We start from the raw sequence: 25,698 nt of genomic DNA, 5'->3' as shown, positions 1-25,698 counted from the left end.
ATTAAGACCTTCTCGGAGCCAAAGTGTAAATCCAAAGTGATTTCCAGAAACAGAAGTACTGGACTTGCTCACTATTGAGGTGGAAAGACTGAATGTGGACGAGTGTACGTATACCCACAGGAGGAAGCAGGAAACAGATGAGTGAATAGGGTCTTCTTAGCTATCACTTTTTAAACTCTTTAATCCCAGATCATAGTGGCTATAATTTTTTTTCAAGAAAAGTACTAAAACAGAAATAAACCATGATCCTTAAGTCATGGGAAGCAAGAAAAACCGGGGCTCTCGGAAATAAATCAGTGTTGAGTCCAAAAGTATTTTAATGAATTTGATTTCTTTCTTTCCTCCTCTGTGTGGATGAGGGAACCTGGCTTAGAATGGGAAAGGTGATGTGAGGGACAGTCTTCTAGCCAGAGGATATTGTGCAATTTCTAAGGACAAAGGAGGCAGCTGTATTTTTCATGCTTTCCCACTATACAAGGAAGGAGAGTGCATTTCTTTCAATGCTAAAAGTTTTTGTGGCTTCAGGATATAGTTCTCAGCCTGTCTTTCAAGGCCCTCATTCCCCCACCCCCTAGGTTGGTTTCATCAAGCTTCCCAGAGGCAGCGCCCACCACGGCTCAGCCTTAACCACAGCCCTGCAGGAAGACTCAGTATCCTCAACCTGGCCTCCACATCTCTACCCACATCTTTGTCATGAGGTCCTGTCTTCGGAGAGCACCTCTCACTGACATCTTTGCACATCTGTACCATACTCATCTACCAAGTCTGTTTCTATCTCTCCCTGTCCCTCAAAGCGCCATCTTATGGTCACGCTTCCTTCCTGAACCCCTGCTCCACCCACTTAGCACTGAGTGTCTGCTACCCATGCTATCTCCGGTGAGTTCCTGTGGGGTCATGGAGCTGGCCCCCCACCTGTGCCTTTCTTACGTTCCCCATCGAAAGCGTTGGTTCTTACAGAGGAGGCACTTCCACGACACCTGGTTGGGCTGAACAATGCTCACTGCTGGACCTACCAGCTACTGGGGTGGGGGTGAGGGGGTTGGGGGGAGGCCTTGGGAACCACCAGAGGGCTCCCTCTGTCTGAGTCCCAATCACCCACCCAATGGCCAGAAGACTATACCATACCTGCCCGGGCTGAAACTTGCTGGACTTGTCTGAATTCCTCAGAGGACGCTCCCCTGTGTCCCCGTACTCCTCGCCATAGATGGTCAGGAAGACGTTGGCACTGGTGCCAGCCTTGGGCACATTCCCTGTGATAACCTGGACCTGGTAGGTGTTGGCTGGAGACAGAGACAGACACAGCATTGAGGACACATGGGCCTCTGAGTGGGCCTGAGGATCAGTCTCTTGGATCCAGGTAGATGGTGGAAGCTAGATGTGTCTACAGATACCTCCACATCTGCACTAACCTGGAACGAAATCTGCCCTTCCTCTCTCCACCCAATGCTTTTTTTTTCTTTTCTATATATCTCAAGAAGTCATAGTCCCGGGAAAATTCACCCTGAGCAGCCCTCCTACTCTATGTCCCCAGCACTGAGTTATATCAGGGCTCCTCTAAGCCAACCACTCCTGGGAGCCCTGGGACAAACGCAATGCTGACCCCAGATAGGTACTTCCATGGTGGCATTTAGGACACATGTCAGGAGAGCTATTTGGGTGCCCACCTATGGGGCTCCCATGTGAGAGGAGAGCTAGGCACCTCCCCCTCCCTGGGCTCCCTTGGGGGCGGGGGGCTGTCTGACCCCTGCTCAGGCTTACGCTCAGGACCCGACCGACCGGAGGGCGCCAGCTCCACGACAATTTCATTGTCCTCCTTGCCCCTGGCCAGCCAGCGGTTGACATCGAACTTGTACTCCTCAATCACCTCCTGCATCCCCGGCCCGAACTCCTCCTCTTCCTCCTCCTCCTCAGATGACTCCTCCTCCTCCTCTTCAGACGAGGACTCCTCCGACGAGGACTCCTCATCCCCCTCATCCTCCTCGTCACTGCCCTTCTTCTTCTTCTTCTTCCTCTGCAGCTTGGCCTTTAGCCGCTCCTTCTTGAGCAGCTGCCGCAGCTTGTCCTCCTCCTTCTTCTTCCGGGCCTCCTCCTCGGGGGTGAGCTCCACCTCCTGCACCAGCAGGTGCCGCAGCCACAGCATGTCCACGAACCATCCGGGCGAGAAGCCCTCACCCGTGTGCCCCAGTCGGATCTTGAAGACCTCCCCGACGTCAACTGCCTCCAGCTGTGCAAAGAGGGGAGCAGTGGTGGGGTGGCCCCTGGTGTCCTCCCACCTCCCATGCAGAGCCAGGCACAGGCTTGGTGCGGAGTCACAGATGGAGAGTCCCAGGCTTCAAAGCTCAGAGCTTCCACCAGCTCCCTCTGTCCTACACGCCCAGCCTTGTTTCTCAGCCCACCTTAGAGGACCTCTCGCAAGCCCCACCCTCCACCCAGATGTATTTCTTTCTAAACCCCTGTGATGGTCAAGATGATCTCCCTGCTTCTTCTCTCTCTTCTCTCCTTTTCCTCTCTCTCTCTCTCTCTCTCTCTCTCTCTCTCTCTCTCTCTCTCTCTTCCTCCCTCCCTCCCCCCTACTTAGGGGATGGGCTCTGAATCTGCTTAGTCCCTTCCTCAGCACCTTGGATCTCCTCTTCAGTGTTTCCCAGGTCACAGTGTCCGGGTGATCAACCTGCCCAGGGAGGCCCACTTCTGGTCCCCTCTCCCCACCTGTCAGCCACCCGTGATGCATCTGCCTCACCCAGCCGGTCGGTCTGCATCCAGAAGATGTACTGCTCTGTCACATCTCCATGACTGGTCAGTTTCCCAAACACTTTCCCTGACATGGACTATTTTGATCCTTCCAGGGACTGTGAAGCAGGCCAGGCAGGCATTATAAAGCTAGGTTTGAACTGGTGGAAAATCTGAGGCTCAGAGAGGCCCGAGGCTAGGGCTGCCGCCTCTTCAGCAGTGCATGGAGGGGCTGGACTCAGTGAGCCCATCCAGCACTAGCGTTCTGTGCACCAAGGACTAGCTGCAAGTCTGAAGAAGTTGAACTAGAAATACCAGGCTCAGCTGGGAGTGAGGGTGAGCCCTGGCCCAGCCCAGTCAGGACCTTCTCTACTGGGCACTGGGTTAGGACTTTTACTAAAGGCTCAGCTGCTGTGTCACACAAACACACACAGAACACCAGTCTGATCATGTTCCCTACACACACATACACACACACAGGAACTCATGTCTCATATCAAAATTCTATATGTCACCCAATAAGCACCGTCCTTGCATTCTCCTCTCCTGCTAACAATATGCCCATACCCTCAACTCTCTTCTCCTCTACTCAAAGGGGCGGGCTGAGGCCCAGGGCATTCAAAGCAGAACCAGGAAACCCCCAGGCCTCCCAGTATCCTGCCTGGGAAGATGGCCCTGCCCTCAGGCCGACAGAGCTGTGGAATCAGAGGCCACGGGGCTGGAAATGGATGCAGTAACCACGGGCCTAGTGCCATATTTTGCTAAATTAGATTTATCTACTCCCACGGTTCTCAGAATTGACAGCATATTAGTATCACTACTCGAGCTTTTCAAAGAATCCCCATAAATTTCTCATTTAACTGATCGGGGTACGGACCAGTTTTTCTTTAAAGCTCCGCAGGTGATTCTAATAAGAAGCCAGAGAACCACTGATCTAGTCCAATCCCTTCATTTCCAGGCGTCCCCTGGGCCCTCTGTTGGCACTTCCACTGCCTTCCCCCCACACACCTGGAATGTGTCCTTGGATGCCCGCTCAAAGACTTTCGAGCGGCTGGAGAGGAAGAGCACCTCTGTCTTGCCTTTCTCGCCATAGATCTGTATGTAGACTCGGGCAGTGGTGGCTGCACCGCCCACATCTCCCGTCCAAACCTCAACCTCGTAGTGGACCACTGCCATGTTAGTGGGAGAGAAATGGGACATTCGGGGGAGAAATGGGACATTAGGTAATCACAACAATAGCAATGATAGTAACAAAAATATTTCCCAGGCCTGTGCCATGTGTCTGGTGCTTCACAGGCATTATCTCATCTAACCTCATCAATACCATGTGTAGATACTATCATCCCCATTTTACAGGTGGACAAACTGAGGCATAGAGGAATTGAGTCGGTGTCAGGAGTGGCAAACCCAATCAATCAGACTCCAAAACCCAGTCGCCCACTGCACCACATGCGTCCTCGGGCACTAGGAATGAGGAATAGTCAATACAGGGCTGGCACGCTCTGCTGTGTGCCTCCCCCTGGGCCAGCGGTTCTCAACCTGTGGGTCGCGACCCCTTTGGGGGTAGAACGACCCTTTCACAGGGGTTGCCTAAGACTGTCGGAAAACACATATATAATTATTGTTTTTGTGATTAATCACTATGCTTTAATTATGTTCAATTTCTAACAATGAAAATACATCCTGCATAACAGATATTTACATTATGATTCATAACAATAGCAAAATTACAGTTATGAAGTAGCAATGAAAATAATTTTAAGGTTGGGGGTCACCACAACATGAGGAACTGTATTAAAGGGTCGCGGCATTAGGAAGGTTGAGAACCACTGTGTTAGAGGGTGGAAATATGTTACAGGTCTGCACCACTAGAGGGCGCTTCCCAGTGGAGAGCCAAATGCCTTCAGAACTATGAGGCCATATTTTTTCAGTGACTATTTTAAGACTTGCCCTTTCAGCAATGCTGTAAGACAATATCATGATTTTTTTTCAAGTAAAGACTTATTTTCAACAAGAAGAGGATCTTCCATTACCATGGCAATGTGAGAAACTGGAGGCTGAAAGCAAGAGGACTAGCTGCAAGTCTGAAGAAGTTGAACTAGAAATACCAGGCTCAGCTGGGAGTGAGGGTGAGCTAGCACATGGATAACAGGGGGTACAGTAAAGGCTGGCATTCTGAAGGAAGAGGACTCCCAACCCCATTCCGACCCTCGATTCTCAGAACAATGAGCAGCTAGGGTGATACAAAATTAGGTCAGATAAAAATGAGCAGTCAGAGAACAAGAACAAGCTATTGGAAATTAGCATGTGATCGCTGGAATGAAGTATTCCACAGCAAGGATATAGTCAAGAACAGCTCTGAAGAACAGAAAGGAAATTTCCAAAGAACAAAATGACAAATGATATAAGGGTAAGAAAATCAGAGGAAGTCCAATATCTTACTAAGAGTTCAGTTCTAATGAAAACAGAGGAAACAGAGAGTTGTCAATTGTCAAAGAACTAATACAAAAAAGTCTCCAAACTAAAAAAAAATGCTTCTGGATGGAAGGAGCCCATGAATTCTAAGAACCATGGATGAAACTAAATCACAAAAGGCAGTGAAGAATCATAAAGTTTCAGAATGCCAGAGATAAAAATAGGATCCTAGAAGCTTTTAGAGAAGGGAAAAAAACACCCTAAGGGCTTGGATCACAGAATGGCACCAGTCTTTTCAATGGGAACACAGGGAGCTAGAAGATAGTAGAAAAATTCCTTCTAAACTCTAAGGGGAAAAGTTCAACTCAGAATTTTGTAGCAAGCCACACTATTGATCAACTATGAGAATAGACGAAAGACATTGGCAGACATGCAAGGTCTCACCATTTCTCTTCCACCTTTTCTCCGGGAGCTACTAGTAGAGAATGTGTTCTACTGAAATGAGGAAATAAATCAAAGAAGAGGAAGACGTGAAATCCAGGAAATGGGACAACCAAAAAAAGAGGAATTTCCAAAAAGATGGTAAGAAAGGGAGTACCAAAAGGACAGCTTTGTGGCAGCCTAGGGGGCAGAGGTTCCCAAAGAAATGTCTTAAGACAGAGATGGGAGAAGGAGGTAGAGAGAAAATCAATAGAATTCCTGTTGGGTTTGCACACATGCACAAATGTTTAGTTCTGCTAGAGACATGGCGATAAGATGGTATTGTGGGAGAACTGTGTCTCCCCAAATTCATATATCGAAGCCCTAATCCCTACTATCTCAGAATGTGACTGCATTTGGCAATAGAGCCTTTAAAGAGGTGATTAAGTTAAAATGAAGCCATTGGGGTGGAGCCCAATGCAATATAACTGGTGTCTTTACAAGAGATGAATAGGACAGACTTGTTCATGCAGAGGAAAGACCATGTGAACATAAAGTGAGAAGGCAGCCATTTGCAAGGCAAGGAGAAAGGCCTCACAAGAAACCCAACCTAGTCACACCTGATCTTGGACTGCTAGCCTCCAGAACTATGGGAAAATAAATTTTTGTTGTTTAAGCCACCTAGTCTGGTATTTTGTTACGGCAGTCCTAGCACACTTATATAGACAGGTGGCTGTACAGATGGGTATATAGAAATCCAGATAGGTATATAGAAAACTATGCAAGTGAAAAAACAAGGTTATCACTAAACTCCAGGAAAAAAAACAGAAAATTGTATACAAGAGATTAGGAGAGAAGGAGGTAGAGAGAAAATCAACAGAATTCCTGTTGGGTTTGCACACATTGAGCAAACGCTCAATGCAGGAATGCAGCCATTGCATAGTAGGTATTTCAGCAGTGAATAATATTTGCATAGTCATAATAGTGTAAAAATTGAATTTTGACTTAATTTTATTGAGGGCTGGAAGGAGGGGAAGCGTGTAGGTGTACACACACACACACTTAAACATGCACATGTGTTAAAGAGCTAAATCCTCCTTTTCTGGAGTAGAAAGTCAATAGTTAATGTCTTTGACTGAAAAGAAAATCAAGAAGTTGATAAAGCACATTATTTAAAATATGGAGGTACATTTCAGGAGAAAAAGCTAAAGTAATTGAAAAGTTGTTACCTCTGAAGAAGGGGGCTAGGGCAGAGGAAGGGAACTACTGCGTTTTTACCTTTCTGTTGTTAACTAGTATCTGTATTACTCTGTTGGAAATCAAGTTCTAATTCATAAAAAGAGGGGAGGAGTTGATTCCTCACACTAGCGGGTACCATTACAAAACATGTGTATGTGACACAGCCCTCAAGGAACCTGTAGGTTAGTTGGGGACAGAAAATGCACACACGGAAAGACACAAAGGGTTCTGGAAAAGAGAGGTGAGTTTGTATCGGGGATCCTCTCAGGGAAGCTTCCTATGGAGGGAGCCTTGTGCACTTGTTTCAGAGTGGATGTAGAAACGCAGAGGTGAGGAAAGTGAGCAAAAGCAGGTTTTGGTCCCACTGTCTTCCTGACCCTCTCGTTAATCTCTTGCTTCTCTGAGCCCCACCATGACCAATGGCTCTTGCATTATGTGCAATGGGTGGCCAGGTCACCTTGAACTTCGCCTTCATTCACAGATGTCACCACCCTGTCCATAAAGGCCCCACCCCCATGCCATTTTTCATCACAACTCTTACTTGGCCCTATATATTTATTGTTTGTCTCTCCTGGTGGAATATGAAATCCATGAGGATAGAATTTTATCTGTTTTGCTCATGGCTGCCCCCACAGAGCCTAGAGCAGTGCTAGCTCAGAGAAACATCCTATATAATAAAAGGGTAATATGCAAATTGACCCTAACAGCAGAACTACCGGGAATGACCAGTCACTATGATGCACAATGACTACCAGGAGGCAAATGCTCAATGCAGGAGCTCCCCCCTGGTGATCAGTGTACTCCCACAGGGGAAGCTCTGCTCAGCCACAAGCCAGGCTGACAGCTGCGAGTGCAGTGGCGGTGGCAGGAGCCTCTCCCACCTCCTTGGCAGCATTAAGGATGTCCAACTGCGGCTTAGGCCCATTCCCCCTAAGCCATCAGTTGGACATCCCCCGAGGGCTCCCAGGCTACCAGAGGGATGTCTGACTGCCAGCTTAGGCCTGATCCCCCAGGGAGCAGGCCTAAGCCGGCAGGTGGACATCCCCGGAGGTTGTCGTGGACTGCGAGAGGATGCAGGCCGGGCTGAGGGATGCCCCCGAGTGCACAAATTTTCATGCACCGGGCCTCTAGTTACATATATAATAAATAACTGAACAAACAGCTTTATCTCCTCAGCCAGTCTTCCCAGGGGAAGACATGGACTACGTCCTCCTGTCCACAGGGCTGAGAATGTACATTTCTTATAAAGTCACGTGCTAACTTTAGCCCAGGACAAAGTGCTTCATCCTTTGACTCCTCAGTTTCCCCATCTGTACAATGAGCCCTCCTCCCTTCTGGAAACATGGTACCAGGGGAAACCCCCATTTTCTCCCCTCACTCTTCCCCTTGGAGATAAGACCTAAGTTGCCCCACAGTCTGTCCTCCAACCCCACCACCCCACTCCACAGGGGAATGATGTTGCCATCCCACCCCTGCCCCCTCCATACATTTCTGGATCTCCACGACCTCACTGGGATAGAGCTCCACCTGCAGGCGCCCATCAGCCTGGTTCTTGTCCAGCCAGCGGTTGGCAGGGAAGGTGTACTGCTTGCCTTGGCGGGGCACACGGATCTGCACACTGGCCAGGAACCAGCTGGCGCCCATGCCCGTGCCGTCATGCCCGATCAGCAGCCGGTTGATCTGGAAGGAAAACCAGGCTGTGGGTGAGCAAGGAGCTGGTGCCCAGAAACCTCCATGCCTCCATCCCTACCTCCCCAAACACCTGCACAAACTGTGACTCAACCCCAGTTTCTCAGGAAAGGGAGGCTAAGCAGGAGGAGGCTGGGCCCCGGGCCTGTCCGCCAGCAGCCAGCTGGGGGTGAGGGCACTACCTCTCCTGTCTGGAATCTCTGCTCCCTCTTTAGTCCAGCTCACCTCCAGTGGGTGTTGGGAGAAGCAAGTGGGGGAGCAGGTGAGGCATGAACTTTGAAAGCTCTGGTGTGTACTTAGGCGGGTACTTAATACACAATTAATAATAATGTGGTGACTTGGCAAGAAAGCAAACATTCACAATGTTAACCATCTGTGGCTGGTAGCCATGTCACTGATGTGGCTTTGACTTGTTTTAAACATGCACTGTTGTATGTGTGTCTGCATTTCTTCTCTGACACTTCCATCCTGTAGGTGACACTATGTGGACAGCCTCTCAGGGGGCTGTCATCTGTGTCCAATTCCTCCTCCCCTCTTGGTCTGGGAATGTTTCCTCTTTCCAGTAGCACTCAGTACTTTACTGGCTTTGCTATTTTCATTGTAATTCTAACATCTTTGCCCACAGGCAACATAGATGATCATGTAGATAATCATGTTACCATCCTTATATATACGTGGCTCTGAAGTGTTCAAATTGCTTTTATGTGTTTTTGAAATGTTGTTTGCTGGGCAATTCTAACATTAAATGGAATTAGCCTTTGAGGTCCCTTCCAGCCCCCCAGATTCTCCCTGTGAAGGTTTGTAGGGGTGATATTAGCTAGGAGTCTGGTGCCAAAACACCAGATTTAGAAAATTGTCCATGTCAGCCATGATCTCACTGTTATGGGTACTCAATGTCTCTTTGCAGCTGATCCACAGTCACTAAATACATGCATTCCATCCCTGAAGAGACTCTGAAAGCTTCATCACTATTCACGTATCTGCTGCTGTTCTAGGTCATAGCAGGAAAACAACGTACCTCATTAACCCCCACGTGGGCATTTTTTCCCTTCAAAATAAGTTCATCCTTGTGTACATGAGTGGCGTGTGTGTGTGTGTGTGTGTGTGTGTGTGTGTACCCACGGTCAGATAGATATATGCAGGAGGATGGGTGAGATGATGTCATGCAGTCCTGGGAAGGAGACTTACAGTCCCAATGTTCAGGGTCTCTAGGGTAAACTCGTCTACGCGGCCACGTTCAAAATAGTCCTTCAGGTTGTTGTCAGAGACAAGAAGGTCTTGCTTGATGGTGTCAGATTTATCGCCATAGAGCTTGATGAAGACTGTGGAATCGGTGCTGGCCCCAGGGACATCCCCCGTCTTCAAGCGGATATGATAGCGGTAGTCTAAATAGTCCGAGGCAGGAGGCAAGAAGAAAGGGGGTTATTGCAGGGCCAGCAGGAGGCAGCATGGAGCAGAAGGGGGGCGGGTCTGAAACCAGGGGTGGACTCTTGCTCTAAGTAGTCCTGTGACTTGAGACAGGGCTTGCTTCATCCCTGTGGGATCCCCTCATCTACAACAGCGGAATTCTACTACCTGCTCGGCCTGCCCCATCCAGTGTGAACGTTCAAGCAACAGGAACACAGGCAACACTAACGTGTAAGAGGCAAAGGATTGAAAGCAACTTCTCATCTGATGGATGAGGAATCTGAGGCCAAGGGAGCATCGACCCCTTAGTACATTATATGCACAGTATTACTGCTAAGTATTCTGACCTCGGCTTTATAAGTGAGGATTTGGAGCCTCAGAAGCTTATGTTTTTGGCTCAAGAAGTCAACAGCTGGTCAGTAGCCAGCCAGGAGTGAAGTCCTAATGTGGACTTAATGTGGACCTGAAGACCCCTGTTCTTAAGTGGGACACAATGCTGGGGTTACTCTATTTTATCACCCAGGAAGGTTTGCATCATCTGTGCACAAGGAAGGACAAAGCATCTAGGAAAAGGAGAAAGAACACTTTTTAGCTTTAGTGCTATTGCTTCTGTTACTCTAATCAAGCAAGGTCCAAATGCTCTCAGGGCCCCATCCCCAAGGCCACAAAGAGCCTGTGTGCACAGCACAGACAGACAGATTTCCAGATCCTCCCTTGGAGCCCCTTCCTCTCCACCCTCCCAGTGCCAATGAAGTGAGGAGCGTGTGCTTTCTCCAGGGCTTGCTTCTGTGTAGCCAAGGGAGGGCGCCTGTCACGCCCAGGGCCAGCCAGCACCTGGTCATCAGAACAACTTACTCTTCAGTGTTGCATTGCTATCACTGGGCAGCAGCTCTCGGACCAACTGTCCATCATCCTTATCTTTGTCCAACCACCTGGTGGGCAAATGAGGGGCTGTTAGCTCTTTGAGGGGGGCAGGCAGACAACCAACCATCACACATTTTATGCAGAGTCACCAGGGAGGCCAGCACTTTGAACTCAAGCAAAGTAAAATGGTTCCTCTAGAGCTAGAATGAAGGATCCCAACCCAGACTGGGGAGGGAGGACTGCCCAGAGGAGGTGATATTTCGCTGAAATGGCAAGGATGGCCAGGAGTTATCCAGAGGAAAGGGAGGCACATTCCAGAAAAACAACATAGGCTGGGATAAGCTGACCGAAGGCCAATGTGGATGGAATGCAGCGAGTAAAGGGTAGGTGCTGGCAGATGAGCCTGGAGAGGTGGAAGGGTCACTCGATGTGGGACCTTGGCAATTATGATGAACAAGTTTGTCCTAAACGCCATGAACACCTAGGACATCGCTATCATCAAAACAATCACCTTTTTTCTGAGAGCCCACCTTGTGTGTGCACTGTGCTAAGGGCTCTGGGGTGAGGAGAAGACAGAGGAGATAACTGAGACATAGCCCAGCCCTTCGAGGACCTACAGTCTGGTTAAGAAGACAGGATAGGCTGGCGGAGGCACTGAAGACAGAGAGGGATGTTAGATCAAAGTAACTGCAACAGGAATTCAAGGAAAGGAGAAAGGGTCGAGGTGAAGGGGCTTTGATCTGAGTCCTCAGGGCTGAGCAAGATTTGCCAACAAAGAGGCGCTGGTGTGGACCCTGAGGGCTGGGGCTGGGTAACTGTGACTCATCAACCTGCTACCATGGGCCATGGACCCAGCTCTCTGCTGGTCGTCAGCCAGCAAAGACACTGGGCGAATTCATCAAAAAAGCACTGTTCCCTTTCAGCACGGAGACCCGCCTGAGAACTCAGACAATCTATAAGCACGAGTTGTCTCGGCCCTAGTACTCAAGATGGCCTGTGATACGGGATGATGGGCAGAAGAGACATCCTTGTTGTTCTCCAGGGCAACGAGGAAACCAAGATGCTTGCGTGTTGACCAAGAGTGTCTCCATGTGCCTATGTAATCTCTTGTAATAGTAACAGTGGCTACACTTTGAAGACTAGAGACCTTTGCAATGAACATAAAAGTTTCAGGTGGGAACATCCCAGTGGCCCACCATGGCTGGGAAACTGCTCTTCCTGGGCTCCTGGGGTGTGTCTCTGTGTGTGTGTGTGTGCACACCTGAGTGCATGTATGTGCATGGACAGGGAAGAGTAGTGCATTCACAGCTGGGCTGTCCCAGTGCAGCCCCAAAAGCCTGGGCCAGCCCCAGTGAAGTGAGTTGGACACGCAGCACCTCATCCACAGGTGCAGGACTAGCCTGGACCCAGGCCTTGCAAAGACCAGCAGTCCTAAGCCTCAAATTAAGCTCACTACATACACCTCCCAGATGTTGCTACTGGTGAGTGTAGGGGGCCAACTTGACAGCACAAAAAAGACCCATGAATATTGTTCTTCATTTTAAAACGTCTCTATCAGGAACTTCTAGAAGTCAGTGGGAGCCCAAACTGGCTACGAAAAACATCCAAATATTTAAGGAAAAAAATAAAAGAAACTTTACCTCATTGATAAGCTGGGGAAGGGAAATGAAAACAAAGTAAGGTGTCTTGAAATATATTAACAGGGAAGAGATGTATTGGAAGGCTATCCACATAAAAAACAAAAACCTTTGATTCCAAAGTTTGATTCAGCGTGTAACTCTCTGAGTTAACTTTCGGTTGAATTCTGAAATTGTCACATTTCAACATGAAAAAAATGCTGACATCTTAGAACTTAAGTACGCACGCTAGCGCCACACAGGGACACTGGTGTGCCCTCCATCACCTGTGGGTTGGGGACGAGCCTAGCACCTCCAGCAGGGCCATCTCTTTCTGCACCAATTACTTCCCTAAGCCACTGTTTTGCTCCCTGGTCCTGCTCGTAGGGCTGGGTCTTCCCAGAACTGGGGCCCATAAGCTAAGCTGAGAAACTAAAAGCAGGCAGGACCCACATACCTGAGACATGGGAACTCCACATTGTCGCTCTCAGGCTGTCCCTCCTCTCTCACCAGCACTCGGTCCAGGAACCAGCCACTGCCCCCGCCTATGCCCGTGTGTCTGATCCTCACCCGCCTCACCTTCCGCATGGTGACCGACTCAATGGTGAACTCATCGGCCTTCAGAGGAGGAGGCAGGGAGGACATGGAGGACAGGGAGGACAGGGAGGACAGGGAGGACAGGGAGGACGTGAGGCCAGTGAGACGGTGTTCCCCTGGGACCCAACACCAAGGGGGAGACACAGCAAAGCCAGAGCCCCAGCCAGATGGTCCTAGAGCCCGTGGGTGTCAGGCATGTTAGGTCCCCACTCTTACCGGGAGCCAGCCTCTTAGATGGCTCAGTACCAGCCGTCAGCTGTGCTTGGCAGAGCAGAGTGGGGAGTGAAAATGGGGGTGGTGAGGGTGAGGGTGAGGGTGAGGGCGGGGAGGGGTGATGGCTCATTGCTGCAACTCACGTTGCCTTTCTGAAACATCTCGTCGTTATTCTTGCAGTTGTACAGCAGCCGCTCCCCCGTGTCCCCCACATCACCATAAAGGCAGAGGTAGACACTGGCATCTGTCCCGGCCCCTCGGAGGTCCCCGGTGCATACGGTCACACGGTGCCGGGCCACTATGGGCAGAGAGAAGGGACACCACTGACTGACAGCCCCTACCTCCCATACCGGCCCTGCTGCTCCCCACCTCTAAGCACGGCCTCCTCCTCTCCGCTCAGCTCTCGTCTGCGCTGACCTTGCTCCTTCCCCAGCTATCAAATCCCATATCATACCACCCAGTCCCTGCAAACCTGCAAATCCCTGTCCCAGACAGACCAGAGGTTCCCACTTCTAGTCCATCATCAGAATCCCCAGGAAACTTATACAAATTCAGGTTCTTGAGCCTCACTCCAAGCCTCCCAGGTTTTAGTTTCCAGAGGTGGGACCCCTAAGACTGCATTGTTTGCAAGCTCCCTGGGGCTGGCATTGCAGTGTTTGGGGACCACAGGTCTCATGCCAACATTTTGGCATTTGATTCCATCCAACCCAGGAGAGCTTTTTGCTTTAGGTTTTTCTCTAATTCATGTGTGTCCTGTCTTCCCAAGGAGGATAACTCTACTTTGTGAACCAGAATGGAGCCTTCTCTTTGGAACTGTCTAGCACTAAGGACATGCCAGGAAGACAAGCAGAGAGAAAGGGCATATAACACAGCCACCATAGGACGGGCAGCAGCTTCTTCCTGTGTTGAAGATGTGCCGTAAAGGAAGCAGACCTGCATCTTTGCACATTACAGCCTCACTTTTCACTTAAAACAGTATCTGTTTACTGAACCTGGTAGGTGTGAGGTGCCATAATTAGTACAAGAATTCGTCAGTGAGCAAGACAGACGACTCCTGCTCCCATAAGTGAAAGTGGAAGAGTGGAGAAGAGAGATGAACAGTAAAATCATAAACAAATTATGAGCAGGAAAATGTCTGAGTTAGATCTGTGATGAAGATCACATAGTGGAGTGATGCCACAAAACACAATGGAGAAATAATTGCCTTGTTTTCAAAGAAAATTCTACTGAATGTGAGCAGGCTGGGTATAGTCACTGACCCAGGAGGCAAGAGACCTGTTCTCTGTCCAACTCTGTCTACCCAATGGAGAACCAGGGCAAGAACTTCCTCAGTTTCTTATCTGCGTGAGGCTATTTTAAGGGCCCTTGAACACAAATATTCTGTAGCCATACATTTTAATTAAAAATGAAGAAGAACCATAAACTAGTGTTACTTATGTATAAAGGCTACTAGAACTATGAGTGACATCATTGTCTATATATTCTTAACTCTATAATTTTGCAATGCTATTTTACTACTAACAAATTAAAGTCTACCATGAGTATACCTAATAAGTTAATTATATTAAGTGCCAATTCTGATCAATTGCTAATATATGCTTGGATGCTATTTGAGGGCTATGAAGCTCATTTCAGACTCAACAACATAGAATGCTGTGATCGCTTAGTAATGTCTGCCAAGGAAAAGGACAGGAGATGTACAGTGTATTTGCCAACACGCTGCTACTGTAACCTAGAGGCACAATGGTCTCCCTTTACCCCCTTTGAATGTGGATACTGGAGTCCAGATTAAAAGCTTTGTCCCTCTCCTATTAGTCTTAAATAGAAATAGAGGACCCATCAGGAGCAGCCAAGCATGGCTACCAGATACAGCCTTCCATTTTGGGGAGCATCTTGTACATAATTTGAAGAGAGTGTTTCCTTTCATTTAAGGGATGGTCTAGAGCAAGCATGTCAAACTCACATGCCTCGTTTATTTAGAGAAATATTGTTCAGTGCAGATTCTTCTCATCCCCTCATAACCAACTGAAAGGCCCATGAATCTTCCCTCCATCCCCCACACCCATTACCACAGAGCTCTGGCACCAGGCCTTGGAGATGGCTCCTTCAAGATGGTCTTGAGGCTGGACCTCTAAATCCTCCCTGGCATTCACAGGGAGCCTGATGATGCACAGTGGACAAGACTACCAGCTCATTGGTCAGACCCTCATTGGCACACCAAGTAGATGCTCCACTGCCTCCCCTGGATAGATAACTGGTGAGCACTTACTGCCCATTATTCTCCGCACTGTTGGGCCCTCAGCAGTCATCTCCCTCACGGTCTCATTGTCATCCTCAAAGGCATCCAGCCAGCGATTGCAGTTGAAGTTATATTTGTCCTTGGTCAGAGTGTTCATCAAGGTCATCTGGAATGAAGTGCTGGGGTGAGCAAGTGTGTGTGCCAAAGATATTCACCCATGCCCTGTGGTCCTCATGCTGCTATCGGATCTCAAGGAGTCTAAGGCCATTACCTAGAGATGACTCTTGTGGGAGGTAGAGTGCCAGTTTAATATGTATCCTTTAGGCCCTTGAGACCTACATTTGCCTAGCAGCCAGGTGCTGGGGCAGAATGCAAGGTAAGGCTGCACACCTGAGCATTTTCTTAGTCTACTTTGTAAGTCCCTGCCCCATCAGGAAGTCCCTGTGTCGCTGTGTCCAAATTCGCGTCTCACTGTAACCCTTTTCCACCCTTACTCCTAACATATACAAAGCAAATTGATGTGACAGACTCATCAGAAAGAGACCATTCTCGCTCCTCTCCTAACCACCTCCCAACCCCCGAGATGGTGCATCTTACCTTTTCTAAATGCCACCCAGAGCCAGGAGTCATGCTATCATGCCATGCCCGAACCTTGTAAAACCTGCCGAGATCCGGGAGCTCAAACTACAGTGAGAAATAACAAGGTTTGAGTGGGGACAACCAAGTGAAATGTGTTTATCCTCATAGCTGACCCCCTGCCAGGAGGGAACCTGCTTTGGGCTGTTTCTTTAGCAACAAGGATGGGTTTGCTTCAGTCCACTCTCATATACTGTGTCCTCTCATGCCCTTGTAACCAGAGGGTGAGATAGCCATGGAGAGCTAGGCTTCGGTCTGAGCTTGTGAAATTGAACAAAAATAACTGACCCACAGTAGGATCCAGACTAAAGAAAATCTCCTAAGCAGTGAACTTCCAGGAACAAAATCCAGATGGCAGCCCTGCAAATTAGTACAAGCCCACAGCCCCACAGCTCTGCTGGGCATTGAAACAGACAAAAAGATCAATACAGCAGCCGTGCCCTTTCCCTAGGGGCTTGCAGTCTAGCCAGGAAGACAAACACAGAAAGAGCAATGAACTGAGTGGTATAATAGCGGCACTGGTGGGGTGCTCTGAGAAGAGAGCAGCACGTTGCAAAGTATTCTTACCGAAAGGTCAGAGCTGCACTTCTGCTGGCAAAACAAGCCTTGCTCTAGTTATATATGTATCTATACGGGAAATTTAAAGGTGTAGTTCTTTGAAAATGTTCTAAAATTGTCTCTCCCTTAAATTTGCTCCTCACTCTCTATTTCAGTCCAGATTGGGTGGTTTGACACTAACTGGCTTCAGGATCTCTGGGCTCCCGGATGCTCACAACCAATCCACACTTGCCTCTTCCCCCAGGCTTGGCTCTGGACTGTCTGATTCAGATGAAGGGCCAGAGCTAACCTGCCCCCCATTTAATGCATTATCCATAGATCACATGTGGCGCTCCTCATGGGGACCTCAAGTCTCCATTGCACCTTTGTGTCTTCACCCAACCCTGGCTCAGAAAACCAGAATCCCATGACAAATGCCTCTTACGCCCCTTCCTCCTTCCTCCCTCCCACCCTGTCACACTTCTCTCCTACCCTGAACTTCTCAATTATGCCCGGTCTTAACCACTTGTTGTTGGGGTTCAGGAGAAGCGCATCCGTCCGCCCCTTCTTCCCATAAAGCTGGATGTAGATGGGAGAGTTGGTACCAGCTTTCCTTAAGTCAGTCGTCCAGACCCACAGGGACCAAGCAAATTCTGCAGAGACAGGTCAAGTTGCACCAAAAACTTTAATAAGCAAAGAGCCCTAGCCGGTTTGGCTCACTGGATAGAGCGTCGGCCTGCAGACTGAAGGGTCCCGGGTTCGATTCCGGTCAAGGGCATGTACCTTGGTTGCAGGCACATCCCCAGTAGGGGGTGTGCAGGAGGCAGCTGATCGATGTTTCTCTCTCATCGATGTTTCTAACTCTCTATCCCTTTCCCTTCCTCTCTGTAAAAAATCAATAAAATATATTTTTTAAAAAAATAAGCAAAGAGATTTCCATGGTACTAGTGGGGAAGAGGAGCAAATCAAAGGTGATTGGGACTGAAGCAGGGGTTATGCATAGGTGTGCCCACTCTCACAAAGCCCATTGTAACAAGTGCCAATTTTAGGCAGCCGGGGATTCCTTGCTATTTGAAAGAGGGAGACTTATGTTCCTTTAATGGGGGAAGCGTAGCATAATGGAGGAAGTGTTTTACACAGGGAGAAGGGTCTACTCCACCTACCAATGTCCAGTGCATTCAGAATGCACAGTGTTGAGCCATTCATCTAGCCCAGCGGTTCTCAACCTGTGGGTCGCGACACCTTTGGGGGTCGAACAACCCTTTCACAGGGGTCGCCTAAGACCATCGGAAAACACATATATAATTACATATTGTTTTTGTGACTAATCACTATGCTTTAATTATGTTCAATTTGTAACAATGAAAATACATCCTGCATATCAGATAGTTACATTACGATTCATAACAGTAGCAAAATTACAGTTATGAAGTAGCAACGAAAATAATTTTATGGTTGGGGGTCATCACAACATGAGGAACTGTATTAAAGGGTCCCGGCATTAGGAAGGTTGAGAACCACTGATCTAGCCCATCATGGCAGTTTATTCAACTTGAGGACACCAGAGTACCAGCCTTGGTGGCAGGTGTGTGGCCTAGACCAGTGGTTGGCAAACTGCAGCCCCTTGAGTGTGGCTCTTCCACAAAATACCACGTGCGGGCGTGCACGTACAGTGCGATTGAAACTTCGTGGCCACACTCAAGGGGCCAAAGAGCCACATATGGCTCGCGAGCCACAGTTTGCCGACAACTGGCCTAGATCCTGGAGACCTAAGCTCTCTGGGGGACCCTTCTCTTCCTTTCCAGAGGAGAACTGAGAAGCAGAGTGGACCCCCTTGAAGCTCTTGCCCAGTGGTCTGACACCCTGGCCTTTCCTGCCCCTGCCTGGGGGGCCACCAGGCTCTGGGCCTTTCCACCTACTTTTCATCCTCTTCTTCCTGAGAGACACCATCTCGTAGAGCTGCCTCTCGATCAGCCCATCCATCTTCTTCTCATCCAGCCAGTTGCTGCAAGGGAAGGTCTGCTGGATGCCAGTGAAGGGGCACAGGATTACCACCTGCGGGAGCAGACCACACATTGGGACTGGCTTGCAATGCTCAGCAGCCTCCTCAGTCCCATGTTTAGGGTCATTTACATTAGGACCTTCAAGGAATGCACTTTCTTCCCATTGCTTGTCTCATTTTAGATCCAGAAATACCTCTTCCAAGAAGTCTTCCCAAATAGGTATCATCCATCCTCCAATTTACCAGCCCAAATCTCAAATCTTTTCCTCTATACTCAATAACCTCTTTAAATACCATATTTCCTTAAGCACATTGTAAAATCTCAATCTGAACCAAAGTAACTTGGATATGAAATTAATTCCCTATATTTGTCTTGTAAAAAAAGATCAATCACATGAAAGGTAATTAATATCTGGAATTTAATACAAAAACTAACTGCCCTTTTCTGGACTTGAGCTTCATTCAACCTTCTCTCCTACATCCTCTCCATCTGAACCTGCATTCCAAAGTCATGGTTTTAGAACATGGAAGTCTATGTAGCCCAGGCCACTCACACTGTAGATGTTCAAAGGAAAGTTCCTGGAACACTCCAAAAATCTTCTATTAACATACACTGAGACAAAACTCATAATACAGTATGCTTTTTTGGGGAGAGAGAGAGAGAGAATTATATGACTGGGGAAGAACTCAGAGGAGTTTCAAGAGCATTGAAACTTTTCTATTTCTTAAGTTGGGTGGTAGACAAAATTGACTTTGGTTTTATCTCACGTTTGTTATATATATTCTTTAAAGCATAAGTATCCACAATACAAACATATATTTAAAAATACGTGTTGAGAGATTTATAAACTGAAGCTAAATGCCACACCAGAAATCAGGATAGTCTACAACCACCAACTGAGCACATCTGGATCCCCTACCCCGTGTCTGGCCCTTGGATGCATAAACAAAACAGCCCCATTCCTGACCATCTTCAAGACAAGGTGAATGGGCACATTACCATCCAAAATGCCCAGTGAAAGGCATTGCCCACGTGCTCTGTTACTGACCCAAAGGAAGTAGGAAGCAGGTTAGAGTTAGTTCATATTTAAAAGTTAAAGAAGAGAGGGAGCATCCCTTACCTTCTCACAGTACCAGCCTCTGTTGGCGCCAACATTGCCGTGTCCAATGGAGACCCGGCTAAGGGGGCTGAGGAGGACGGCCAGCTCGATGTGGAAGATGTCTGTGCGGGCACGGTCAAACACACCACCCTCCAGGAAGATTTTTCCACTGTTCTTATTCCCTTTGGCCCCGTACATGACCAAATAGATTTTGGATTTGGTCCCAGCCCCCTGTAATTCCCCAGTGAAGATGGTGACAATGTATGAGATAGCTGGTGTGGAAACAAGAGGGGAAAGAACAGGGTTCAGTGCCCACTGGTTACCATATCGTGCCCATCTTCTCCCTCCCTAGCCACCATCTCCCCAGGTCTCCCTCTTCCATACAGCCTTAATCCCCTGGTCCATTCCCCAGATGACACCCAGTGCCGCTCTCAACCTCGCTTCATCTCTTTCAGAGTTTGTGTGTTAGTGTCTCTGTGTCTAGGGATAAACGGCAGGTATTATGACAGGAAGCTGCCAGCCCTAATCACAGGAAACTAAAAGAGAAGGAGGAACTTGGGATAGCTAAGAATAGTACTTATTATTAATGCTAATTATCATGTGCAGATTCTTAATAGCTGCTGGATGAGTTCTGCTATGTCTAATTTAATTGTAATAGTCAACTCCATTAATAGAGATTTATGTTCAGGGCTATCTGACTCATTTAGTTTGCTCTCTTGCTCATCACTTAAAAATATAATTTTTAATAGAGGGCACTTGTTGACGTGGTGGGACGAGGGGAGACTGAGGCAGCAAGAGAACATTGTGGGGTTCTGGTCAGCCGGGAGGCAGTCTGAGGACTTGGAGCTCTGGGGGAGAGCCAGCAAGGGAAGATTAAACTCCAAGATGGGGCAGAGTAAGAGAAAACACCAAAGACGACAACTGGACAGGTCCGGTGTCCTTCATTCATTCTGTCCCAGAGTCTAAGGCAATGGCACATTAGTCCTTGTTAATTCCCGTACCTGCCCTGGCTGCACCTTACCCCCGCCTTCACTCCTTGGCCCCAGAGAAATAAAAATCCCAAACTTATTTGGGAGCTAGCACGTACAACTACATAGATGCATTATTCATTCATACATTTACACCTTCTTTTGCTCAACAGACATTTATTGAGTGCTTATTATATGCCAGGTATTGGGAGAATATGAGGATGAAAAAGAGTGGCCACTGCCCTAAAAGAATGGGTCTCCAGCTTTATTATCCAAAATACACACACGGATGCTGTTCTCACACGAGACATACTCCCTCAGCCTGGGTCGGCAGCAGTTCCCAGCCTCTGACTGCCATTTCTCCCTTTTCTCTACTACTGGAGGCAAGTAATGGCATCATGGTTACAGGGGTTACGTTAAATCTGTTCTAATGTACATTTTTAGGTAAATAATTTCTGAACTTGAGTTACAAATGACTTGTGCAGTAAAGGTCAGGCCAGGCCAAGGTGCCACAGCGCTGGAGCAGAGGAACTCATGGTGCCCTGAACAAAGACGGGAGGAATTGTCCTGTGTAGAGGAGGTGGGGAGGGTTCAGGGAAGTGACTGGAAGCAGGAACTTGGGAAACACAAAGTAGAGAAATGGCATGACAGGCTGAGAAAAAAGGCATGAGGTAAAGAGAGAGGAAGAATAAGGGAGGGCAGAGGAAGCTGTAGGGGTGGTGGGGGGAATGAGGAGGAGTGCAGGTAAGGAAAGAGTGAAAGGTATGCAAAGGAGGTGGAGGAGATGGAGGGTGTGTGGAAGTGGTGGGAGTAGCTGTTGGAAGATCCTGCTAATATGGCGAACTGGAGCCAGTTCAAGGAGCAATTTGAATACCACACCCCAGAACCTGGACTTATCCTCTATGCAGTGGGAGCCATGGGAGGTTCTGCAACAGAGCGCATTCTCACATGTGCATTCATGAACATAGATTTTCTGGAACTTCCACAGACTTTCATGCTTGGAGTTTTAGGTTTTCCATGGAATTCATACAGCATAGAGATTTAGGAGGTAGACCGAATCCTGGATTTGTCAGTTATCAGCTTGAGACCTTGAGCAGGTCTTTTAACTTCTATGTGACTCCATTTCCTCATCTGTGAAATGGGAACAATAACAGTTCCTATATCACAGGGTCATTGTGAGGATGAAAGGAGATGAAATGGGCCAGGTGCCTAGCAGAGGGTTGGTATACAGAGAGCACTCAATATTAGGAGGAGTTAAAATAATGTCCTTATAAATGCCCACATGCATCAGGAGTTCTGGCTTCATCCCATGGATGACTTTGTTTGCCCTGGGCAGTCAGCGTCTGCTCAGGGACATCTCTCCATCACCTCTGGCATCAGCAGAGCCCCAGACTGCAGCCCAGAGAAACAGAACATTTTCAAGAGCAGGAGGAATGTTCTTGGAAGACCCAGTTGGCTCTCACTTGATTGCAGTCCTCCAGGCCCACAGATGAGAACGCTGAGCCTCAGGCAGAAAGCAAACTATTAGCCAATGGAGTCTTCTTTTTCTTTGTTCCTACCTGTGGTCTCAGCTCCACCCACAAAGATATCCCTTTGGATTTTGCCATCGTCTTCATCCAAGGCCAGCCAGCGGTTAAGAGGAAAGTCATATTTTCTTTTGTTCGCAATATCTTCAATGAGGATCTAAGAAGAAGAGAGGGAAGGAATGTTAAGTGTCATTGAGGATGCACATGGCGATCCAATCCAAATCCCCCATCCCTGAGTGTCCTCTAAGAATACACTGCCATCTTCCTAGTGGCCCACGGAAAACTCACCACAAGGACACAGCTGTGGCCTGGAAAGCCTTGCAAAACATTGAGAGTCACATAGGGATGCCTGGCAAGTGCCCCTACTTGAGTTACTGAGCCACTGTTCCCTCCTCTGCTGCAGATCATTTTTTGAAATTGAATGCAAGACACTTGGCAGGATGTGCCCTGTGAGATGGGTGTGAGAGCTGGAAGCCTGAATTGCAGACAGGACGGTCATTACCTTCCTTAGCTAAGGAAGGTTGGGGCTCTAACCTTGGTGAGAAGCAGAGTCTATGCAGAGGGAACGGCAAGCCTCAAATCAGGCACCCAGAAGCCCAGGATCTGGTGATCGGGTTAGAAAATGCCAGCCATGGACAGTGAGGCTGGTGGAATTGGCCACTGATGAGGCTTCCTGTGGGGTCTCACCTGTGAGCTGGGTTGGCGAGGTGAGATAAGGTGTCTTCTAGAGATTACCCAGGAGCTGAGGTCCCCTTCCCAAAGGTCCCGAGAAGACCCAGCTGAAAACTCCCTCTAACATAAGTGGAATTGTCAATAACTGGAATGTGTCCTCCAGTCCTTGCACTGTGGAGGCAGAAGATCTGGTGACAGACAGGCCTGGGAAGTAACAATGTCTGCCCTGGTATTCCCAACACTGCCCGAGAGAGGGGGGCTCTGATTTTCAATAAAACCTCACTTCCTAAGATCCAAGTGTCTGCAGGGCAGAAACAGGGCACACATGGGGCTGCCTGAAGGCACCTCACCTTGTGTTAATCCCGTGTCCATCAAAGAACCTTTGAGTCTAAGCGCTGGCCTCCTGAGGACTCCGCCCACCAGACAGGAACCGGGGCCTGAGTCAGTGACTGGAACCAGCCATCCCACCAGGCTTCTCTCCCCAGACAAGCCAGCTTTCAGGCCTCAGTTTATAATTAGTCCCTTGTGAGTTTGGTTGGTGTGAGTCATCCCCAGAGCCTGCTGATTTGATTGAAAGTCTGTACTTTTAAAGCTGAGTGGTGGTGGCACTGCCCAGAGGGGTTCTCCCAACTCATCAATTTGCACATTTTTGTGGCTTTAGTTTCCCAGGGTTGGGGTAGATGGGGGAGTCACTGACAAGGGTCTGATCCAGGTTTCAGCCTGCTTCCTAACCCCCAAATCGACTCTCACAGAGTTGGGAAAGCAAGGTAAAGAAAGACAGGACTTAATTTGTCAGATAAGTTGTCAAGTCTACTAATAAACCTAGACATACAGATGCACCATCTCTGCCTTCAAATGTTCACAGACCAGTGCCAGCCAAGGTTTGAAGGGCCAGGGAAACACCCTCACAGTTCACAGCGATGTCATCAATCAAGGGCCTCGACTGGCCTGGTTTCTGATGGAAATTCCTGACTTGAGAAGTTTAGCTAATCTGAGAAATAAAATGTGCACCACTGAATACCTCTATGGGACAAAACTAGCTTGCATAGCTGAACCCAAAGGAAAGTGACATTTGAATGAATATTCAAATAACAACCAAAGTACCAAAAAAAGAAGAAGAAGAAAAAACAAAGGCCAAAAGAGAAGATAGCAGCTTAAATACTGGTATAGCAATTATAACAGTCCATGAACAGTTTAGAAATTTTCCAGATTCATACTGAAATATGGGGACAATTATTTATGACGTCTATTGGTCCCAAAATCTGCAAGATGAGGCTGGAGGAAGCTGGCACCTGGGGGGTGGAAAATTTTGGAACATATCTAGCAGCAAATGGTGATGGGGAAGGTGAGAAGGAGCAGAGAAGTGAGACGAGGAGGGAACTGACACAGGCACTCAGGTATAGAGACTGTACAGGGCGCAGAGGGTTCTCCCAAGGGCATTCTGGCCTCTGCTGACATGGGTCCTGGCTGAGCTCTGGCCGCCGCTGCTTAAGGGGCCATTACCAAGGCCCCCCTCCAAGAGAGACGTAAGCAGCTTTCTCACAAGTTGCCCAGGCACCTCTGGATTTTCACGGAGTTCCTTTTAAGAATGTGTTTGCTAACAGAATGAAATGGTGGTATTCCCTCCAGACCACTGTTCCATGGATTCTGCTCTTATGGCAGAGATCATTGCAAAATAAGGCGGGAGAGACAGAAGCACCCTTCACCATGGACAATAGAAGTGCACACCTGGAAAGAGAGAGTGTCTGTGTGTGAACCAGACAGACGGACAGAAGCAGAAGCAATGATCTAATAAAAAAGAAAAAAAAACAAGAGCTATTTCCCCTGCGGAGGAATATTCTCCACGTGCAGACTGCAGCCCAGCCCACGAGGAAGATGATGCTGGCCTTCCACGAGGCAACAGAGACCAGGAGTCATGCGTACAGCAACAGGGACACAGCAAAGTCACAAGGCAAGACCACTGGGTTAAAAAAAGGCAAGAAGGACAACCGACCCCCGAACAAGAGGAACAAAAGATGGAGCTGCTAAGTGGGGGTCACGTCTTCGTTACTTCTTTCCAGATGGTTCACAGATACGTCCAAACAGATCCAGGGCCTCGGGGCCTTTGTGTCCTCCCTGATGTGCCTCCAATACATGGAGTTGGTCTTGGAGTCAATACGTTTTCAATTGATGTAGAATGTCAACTATGATTCATAGCAGTGCTCTCTCCTCAATATTGGAGTAACTTTCACCAATTTTACATAAATAAGCTGACTGGGGCAGAAGCCCATTCTGTGCTTAGCAACTGGGTGGCTCAAGGGTCTCCTGCCTCCATGCCCTATGCCGAAGCACCAGCCCCAGGGGCAGGAAAAGAACAAAAACAAGTCTCTGATTTCAAGGAGTTTCACTCCTTCTTTAAAAGCACAGATACCATCTCCAGTAAGCAGCCATCACCACATTCCAATTGTGGTTAACTTTTAGAGCTCTAAGACCAGGAGGCAAAGGACAGGTGAGTTTTTACACAGGAGGAAAAGGGAGGGAGGTCTGGAGCTGGTAAACCCACTTTGAAATAAAGCTCAGCATCCACGAGTTAGCAGAACAGACCTGGGTTCCAAAAGAACGAGGGGATGTTCTATGGGGGAAACTGAGGCCAGCAAAGAAAGGTGGGATCTCCTCCTCCCTGTCACAAGGCTGCCCTTCCCCACATGCTCTGCAGTTGACCCATCACACTGAAACACTGTCACATAGATGTAACTTACCATAAATACCAGTAACTGTAAGTGACAGCTTTTGGTGACATCCCTAGCACTCTCGTTCCTTCCTCTCTACACTGTCTTCCTCTCCTCTAAACC

General features: G+C 48.3%; 1 protein-coding gene across 2 annotated transcripts in view; it reads right to left on the bottom strand.

The window, feature by feature from the left end:
• The window catches only part of LOXHD1 (lipoxygenase homology domains 1), a 108,677-nt gene that overhangs the window by 52,501 nt on the left and 30,478 nt on the right, over positions 1-25,698 (bottom strand). For both annotated transcript variants that reach the window (XM_036323669.1, XM_036323670.1), the window contains exons 7-20: positions 22,229-22,352; positions 19,723-19,973; positions 18,519-18,654; positions 17,092-17,252; positions 16,024-16,110; positions 15,457-15,592; positions 13,331-13,485; positions 12,835-12,995; positions 10,753-10,829; positions 9,679-9,875; positions 8,289-8,481; positions 3,736-3,896; positions 1,759-2,224; positions 1,126-1,280 (exon numbers count right to left, since the gene is read on the bottom strand). In XM_036323669.1, the coding sequence (XP_036179562.1) occupies positions 1,126-1,280; positions 1,759-2,224; positions 3,736-3,896; positions 8,289-8,481; positions 9,679-9,875; positions 10,753-10,829; positions 12,835-12,995; positions 13,331-13,485; positions 15,457-15,592; positions 16,024-16,110; positions 17,092-17,252; positions 18,519-18,654; positions 19,723-19,973; positions 22,229-22,352 (2,460 nt within the window). The remainder of the gene's footprint in view (positions 1-1,125; positions 1,281-1,758; positions 2,225-3,735; positions 3,897-8,288; positions 8,482-9,678; positions 9,876-10,752; positions 10,830-12,834; positions 12,996-13,330; positions 13,486-15,456; positions 15,593-16,023; positions 16,111-17,091; positions 17,253-18,518; positions 18,655-19,722; positions 19,974-22,228; positions 22,353-25,698) is intronic.

This window comes from Myotis myotis, unplaced genomic scaffold (genome assembly GCF_014108235.1).
Source record: "Myotis myotis isolate mMyoMyo1 unplaced genomic scaffold, mMyoMyo1.p scaffold_m19_p_9, whole genome shotgun sequence".
NCBI classification, from domain to species: domain Eukaryota; kingdom Metazoa; phylum Chordata; class Mammalia; order Chiroptera; family Vespertilionidae; genus Myotis; species Myotis myotis.
The sequence above is the reverse complement of the archived record's forward strand: the minus strand, read 5'-3'. Positions and strand labels throughout refer to the sequence as shown.